At 31.4% G+C, this 7,292-nt stretch overlaps 3 protein-coding genes across 3 annotated transcripts; 2 read left to right on the top strand and 1 right to left on the bottom strand.

The window, feature by feature from the left end:
• Positions 1-65: 65 nt before the first annotated feature.
• Chro.10197 (hypothetical protein) lies at positions 66-2,087 on the bottom strand. The annotated part of the gene is made up of 1 exon (XM_660828.1): positions 66-2,087. One exon carries the CDS (start codon positions 2,085-2,087, stop codon positions 66-68), a length of 2,022 nt encoding a protein of 673 aa, XP_665920.1.
• Positions 2,088-3,193: 1,106 nt separating this feature from the next.
• On the top strand, positions 3,194-4,006 carry Chro.10196 (phosphoglycerate mutase family). Its single annotated transcript, XM_660827.1, has 1 exon — positions 3,194-4,006. One exon carries the CDS (start codon positions 3,194-3,196, stop codon positions 4,004-4,006), a length of 813 nt encoding a protein of 270 aa, XP_665919.1.
• A 626-nt stretch (positions 4,007-4,632) lies between these two features.
• On the top strand, positions 4,633-6,963 carry Chro.10195 (hypothetical protein). Its single annotated transcript, XM_660826.1, has 1 exon — positions 4,633-6,963. The coding sequence occupies one exon, from the start codon at positions 4,633-4,635 to the stop codon at positions 6,961-6,963; it is 2,331 nt and encodes a 776-aa protein (XP_665918.1).
• The last annotated feature ends 329 nt before the right edge of the window (positions 6,964-7,292 follow it).

The raw sequence follows: 7,292 nt of genomic DNA, 5'->3' as shown, positions 1-7,292 counted from the left end.
CGTTTTTTTCTCAATCGATCAACTGGAATAATTTTTATGGTCCATATCCCCATCCTCGCACTTTATTATAATTCAATTTTTCTCAAGAGTGGAAATGAGTGTTCTCCACATTTAATATCTTCCATGATCCAAGCCAAGTAATTGTCCCCTAATACCCAATATAAAACTATCAAAGCCCCAGTGTTCAATCTCATAAAACAATATTTCTGTGATGTTTGGAACCAATTTGAAAGAGATCCTTTTGCATACGAAAAATTATCGCCAGAGACTTTTAAGCTTGTAGAATAATAATAAATATCATTCTCTACTAAACGGAAAGCTTCATCTGCATTTTTTGAAATAATTATATTAACTAACTGAAACTCTAATTGAGATATAAGATTAAAAAAATCACGGTAATTTGAAGGGAATAATTGAACAAGTCTGTTACCTTTAATAATATTATTATATTTACTCGAGTAATTTTCTGGAAAGCCCAACGTTAAAAATGATGATTGTATTATGCAATATTTGTCATTGCTTATGGAATGTATATCAATTATATCGTATAAAAAATTCGTTCTTCTGGCTTTATCCCAAATAATTAAATTTTGGTTGTTCATTAACAAATTTGATAACATTTTATTGCTTATTAACAATAAATTATTAACAATGTCAAGAATGTTCTGTATCGATGAATATTTTCCAACTTTTTGCAAATAAATCAAACACTTTAATATCATTGCAAAAGAAATCTGTGAATTAATATTTGATTTTATTCTATTTAAAAGTGTGTCAATATCGCTTATTACTAAAATGCACCAATTCCATAATTTTTCCAGATAAAAATTATAGGAATCACCTTTTAATATTGATAACAAGTGAATATCAAGCCAAAGCAAGTCAATATCGATAAAATTATTTCCATCAGAGTTTTCAAACAAAATTTTCATTTTTTCGGAAATCTCAATTATCTTGTCATTCATACTACTATTTAAATTATGCATTTCTTCGCAATTATAATATGAAGAGACAAATATAACATGACTTTTAATTATTAGACTCGAATCGCTAAAAGATCCAAAGATTTGTTTTAGCCTCCCAAACCCAACTCCTAATTGAAATATATTAAACCATGTTTTTGATAAAGTTAATATTTCAGGATCAAAACAAGAATTTATAACCAATTTATGTTTTATAATATTATTATATATAACTGTATAAATCTCATTTGTAGAAAACAAGTATTCAGGAATTATCCCCAAAAATAAAATAAGGTTTTTTATTAATTCATCCGTAGAAAATTCGTTACAAACAAAATAATTTAAGATAACCTCTAACCATTTGGAATAAACTTCACGTCTCAATAATATTGGAACAAATTTAATGATTGGTATCGAAATATCAAGAACTTCAGTAAATAATTCTTTTGGGATAATAATAGATTCTTCGAAGTCTTTGTGTTCTTGAAAAGAATATTTGTTGGTTATATCTTTCGATACATTTGTTTTAATATTACATGAATTAAAGTTATGGAACAAACTTTCAATCTTAGTAACATTAGTTCCTTCTAATATATTCGTGGAATCATTGGAAAGATATAAGTTATTCCTTGTACCGATTGTTAAAGGGTAAATTAAAACACGAATTGGCGTAAAGGCTTTGATATTGCATGCAATGTATTTCAAATACTCATTAATCCATTCAATCTTGACCCTTAGCACGCAATAAATAAATTTCAGGAAAAGCTCTTCTATCTGAAGGCTGATTTTATTGTTAAGTGATGAAACAATATATCTTAAATATTCATTAAAAAATGTATTGCGCTTTATCCAGTTGGGTAAATTCTTGTGATTCTTAATTGCAAGGTTAATAGTATTAAAAGCGACAAATTTCCGAACGTTCAAATTCTCATGATTGAGCCCAATTTCTATTAAGCAATCTATCCACCACTCCTTTTCTAAATTTTGAAGATCGAACAATAATTTTTCAAATTTATCCCAATTAGTTTTCAATAAGTGAATACTGAAATTTTCATAGCAATCTAAAATACAGATAAACGATTTTACGTTGCATAAATGACGGTATTTATGCATTGCATAGACCATTCAAGGACCTTGATACATAATAACTGACTCTAACGAGCCACAATATAACACTAGAACTTTGTCTTATGTAATAACCTTTGCTAGAAATACCATGAAGGAAGGATTCAGAGAATTTATTACATCCATTAAGATATCCATAAGAAAAATATCATTTCGATTAAGCCAGGAAAGCTTATTGCACGAACAAATACTTTTATATTTATATTACTCTCGAATAATTTAATCATATTTCCAATAAGTTTACTTGCCTGATCTACGAAATCACGATTTAAAAACATTGGGAATAATAAATTTTGAGAATATTCCAACTTGGAAGCAAATGAATTTATCAAGAAAATAGAACCATCATTTTCATAAACCTCGGAAAAGTTCTGAATTATTTTATAAATAATTGTGTTGAATGGCAAATTAAATTCAGGCTCAAATTGCATTTTATAACAAATATAAAAAATTAATTCAGTTAATGATTCAAATCCACATTTGTCTTCATATACTTCATTAAAAAAGCTTCGCCATTTATTTATAACTATATCAAATTCTGAAAAATTTGAACATAAAACATTGAAAATGATTTCATTGATTTGATCTTTGATTATTTTACATTTTATTTTGGGAAAATTAATTAAAAAATCCTCTAAAAATAGTTCTCTAAGGGAGAGTTTTATACGTTTAGATATGAATTTTAATATGTAAATGTAACAGAGAAACTTTTTTTGAAACTTCAAATGATCTGTTTCTCTGACAAGTCTTAATATGACATCATACAGTTCCAAAGCAGATTTATTAATAGATTTTTCATACTGAACTTTTAATAGTACATCCAAAGTGCCGATTAGAGTATTATAATCGCTTCCAATTTCCTCAAGGTTTTCTACCAATTTTTGAATTTGCTCTCTCATTTTGTTACTTAAATAAAGTTATAGAAAAGAAAATTAGAACCGCTCAATTTGTGAGGTATCGTTACTAGCGCTATTTAAACTTAAGAGTTTTATTTGCTAACCAATTTAATAAATTTTTCATTAGCAATCCTAGCATCTGTTTTTAGTTCCCTTAGGAAATACTCATTTTTAGCAAGAGCAAATAACTTTCAATTGAAAGAAAGAAAAATGAACTTTTCTTTCTTATTCAATAAAAAAACACTTGCTTCATCCAAGCTGTATAGGTTTGCAAAGATTTCCACATCATCAATAATATTAAGTGGCGTAGTAACCATTTACTCTTTTGTGAATTTTGGTTACTATTTGAAAGATTCAATTAATTGGAATCCAAATTGGGATGGTAATTATAAACATGAAAACAAGAGAAATGGTAAGATTGTAAGTGATAATGCACGCAAGTGGCACCAAAATATACTAGTTAGACATGCCCAATATATAACTTCTGCTGCAAAGGATGAAGAGAAGGTACTAACCGATCTTGGGAAAGAACAGGCGGAAGAAACTGGCAAATATCTTTCGCAACAGTATGGAGAAAAGGTAAATGCAATTTATCACTCGAATTTAACAAGGGCTAAGGAAACAGCAACAATAATTTCAAAATACTTTCCCGGAGTAAAGTTGATCGAAGATCCCAATCTGGCAGAAGGCGTTCCGATTGCTCCTAGCCCTTCTATCAGCGGATTTAAACCAACTATAGGAGAGATTGTAAAAGACAAGGAAAGAATAGATAACGCATTTAACACATACTTCTCTAAGGATGGAAAGTCATTTGGAGATAATGTGGACATTATTGTTTGCCATGGTAATGTAATTCGATACATGTTTTGCAAGGGACTCCAGTACCCCACAAGCGGTTGGCTTAGATTAAATCACTTGAACTGTGGCGTAACTAGAATGTCTATCTCAACAGATAGCCTTGTTATTTGCAGTGGCCTAGGTGATGGTGGCCATTTGAGACCTAGTATTCATACATATAATTAGAAAACTACATGCCAAACGATTCTTTTGATTAAATTTTAAAGTTTTTTTAATTTCATCACTAGGTTTATTATACCGCTCACAAGATGAATACAGAAGTGAATATCCAAAAAAACCGCCTCAGGGCGCGGGTTGTGGGTTAAAGGGGAGACGATGGTTGTCCAGATTGCAGCGCATGTCTTTGTGCAGTTGTTATTGTGGTCAATGCAGTTCCAATTGAGGGTAGTTCTATTTGAAAGGAGATAGTTTATGAAAGGTGCTGACTGTGTTATTCCATTAAGTTTTCAGGTATTTGATAAACGACAGGATTATTCAGGTAAAATTGCTCATGTTCTAATGCATCATTGTAAATTGTGCACTTTATAAGATACTATTTAGATTGAATAAAATTTTAAAATTAAGGTATTGAGAGATAATTATTTCAAGCTCTCTGAAGAGTATCGCTAATACTGGTCATTTTTATTGGGTTTTGTATCATTCTGATACTCTATGTTTTTGATCTACGAAATAGATCGACTTTTATTTTTGATACAGGTATATTTGTTGGTGATACCTACAAATAAATTATTTCAAGATAAGTCAAGGGATATATGACATTTATTTGTAACTTTTTATGAGCAGTTATTAATATGAAATCGCAAATTGAAACTAATCGAAATATGAATGGTGGGTCCATCGCTATTCCTCTTATTGAAAATATCATTCAAAGCAAAGATGAAAAACTAGTTAAAAGGAGCAATATTTTGACTAACTTAACATCCTGCGATATATTATCTGATGATCAGTCTCTCATTGGCACAAGAACTTTATCTGGCGACTCTCAATGCCTTGAGAATTATCCTTTTCTTAATATGTTAGGACAACAGCCATTAAATAATGTTATATCGGGTGATCGTATATTGATAGATTCAGTGCGAAATGTAAGTGGCGATGGTAATAGTGAGGGAGACATGATTTTTGGATATAAAAATACCAAGTATTTTGATACTGAAATTCAATCAATGAAAAATATGGATAGTAAACTTAAACAAACAAATGAGAGGAGGGCAGGAAGGCCACCCCTAGACAGGTCTGATTACTTTTGTCAGATTTGCTCTGCTACAAAAACTCCTCAGTGGAGATATATTTCGGTATGTTCGGTCGAATCAAAGTTAAGGGTCTGTAATGCTTGTTGGATGAAGCAAAGAAAAAAACGTGATGGTAAATGTTTACCTTTACAGATAGGTATGAACAATAATTTGAATTGTTCAAATATTGGGTTATTAAAAACACAAAAAATAGGAATGAATAAGGAAAATTATGATTCTCAAAGGCAAAGTTATTCGAGAGGAATGGGCGGAGTGGGATATAAAATAAGTGGAATTGTTAGTAAAAATTTAGTGGCAAACGGTAGAAATGTTTCAATAATGAATAATGGAGTTAACAAAGACCGTAAAGCTATCTCTCACGACCTTACAGAAAATTTGAACGCTTATCTTCCCAATGATAACTTGAAAAATGATCCAGCCAGTTGTAATCTTAATGCAGCGATTAATAATGTCCAATGCATCAAACCAATCTCATTTAGGTCATCACCTTACTCGGCAAGTTCGAATCTAGCTTGTTCTAACTCTACATTTGATTGCCAAACATGCGGTAATAATCAGCGATGTTATTGTTCTTCAATAATTGGGTTTCAAGGCATTTCATTAACGAATACAATTACTAATGATATTCCAGAAGGATCAGGGAAGTTGGTTTCTGGCTCAAGCGAGGTAGGATTACATTGCGGTTATAGTAATATTTCTATTGATAAACCTTCAGTTGATGTATGCAGCCAGGCCAATACAACCGGAATGAATTACAAAAATAGCAGTTCAAAAAGTTCCCTGTTAGAAATAAACAATCACTGTGCTCAAAATATTTTTATTGATGGTAACAAATTAACCGAAACTCATGTAGATGAAAGACACAGCTTTGCAGAAAACTTTTCAATCAGTGAGCAACTTTCATTCGACGTTAATTGCGGTTTGAACACTGGCGAAAACAATATAATGGTAGGTATCGAAGAATCTTATGGAGGAAATTGCTTAAAACTGAATGTTGTAAGTAATGCAGAGGAAAGCCCTATAAATAGTATACAACAAAGTCCAACGCAAAGTTCAAGTATTGACTCATATCCAAGTCGGATTGGAGGTAAATTGAGCAATAGTGTGTTATCCAGAAAGTGTTCGGATAGCAGGAATAGCATGGTTTCTGGTAATAAGTTTTCTGTCTCAACGCCTGTCCACCACCAAGCATCTACCACAGTTTCGCCTAACACAAATTACTGTAATATTTCTTCTTATACTTCCTCTCCATGCCAGTCTTTCTCAACCTATGATGGACCATTTTTAGAAGATCCAAACAAAACAATGTATATTTCTTCTGGGACATACTTTTATTCTAATGCTGAAACAAGCCGATGGAGCGAAGAGACGACCGTACAATCTTCGGTAGGGTTGAGTTCTTGTGTTGGAAATTCCAATAGTAGGGAAAATGAGGAAAAGGCGGAAACGCTGTCATCCTTTCCATTGGATCAGGACACGCATAATACCTTGTCTCAGAATAACGAGCAAATAGAACATGATCAAGTGAATTATACAATCTTTAACAAGCACTTGGTTGCTACAGAGTCATGGAATTGTGATTATTTAAACATTGATATGTTTTGTATTCCAACAACAGATAAAAATCCAATAAGCTCTGAAGCTTCGACCTCTGCCCCTCATTATTCAGTTGGTTCAAAGTTCTTTAATTCATCTGTATCTTGTACCCTTCCAGCTGTATACTCTGCAGAAGTTCAGCAAGAAGATGAAAGCTCAAGTCAAAATGATTGTAATTCCTGGGACTTTGATTCCTCATCAATTTCTTGCATTGACACATGGCAAAATCCCCTTTGGTATGACTCATATTCTAATGGATTCTGTAAGCTATCTTAAATTTTCTTTGTAGGATGTAGGTTGTAGATTTTAGTAGCTATTGAGCTTTCATTTCTATAATAAATGTATATTTTCTACAAATTTTTCATGTATTAGTGGGTTATTTGGCATGTTAGCGAGGTTCCCACGAAATTATGGCGGGTTTAACTAGTTGCATGCATGAAAGAAAGAAATGGTAAATAAATGATTGCATGCGACTAGAATAATATTAATGAATTTTCATCAAATTAATGAGAATTTAGGTTTGATTGGTCACGTTTCAAATGTATTTAGAAGGAAAATATGAGTAGCGCACAAGGTCACTTCGAAAATGGAGAAATAAAACATGA

The sequence above is a fragment of the Cryptosporidium hominis genome, assembly GCF_000006425.1.
Source record: "Cryptosporidium hominis TU502 chromosome 1 CHRO011061, whole genome shotgun sequence".
In the NCBI taxonomy this organism is placed as follows: Eukaryota; Apicomplexa; class Conoidasida; order Eucoccidiorida; family Cryptosporidiidae; genus Cryptosporidium; species Cryptosporidium hominis.
This window is presented reverse-complemented; position numbering and strand designations above follow the sequence as displayed.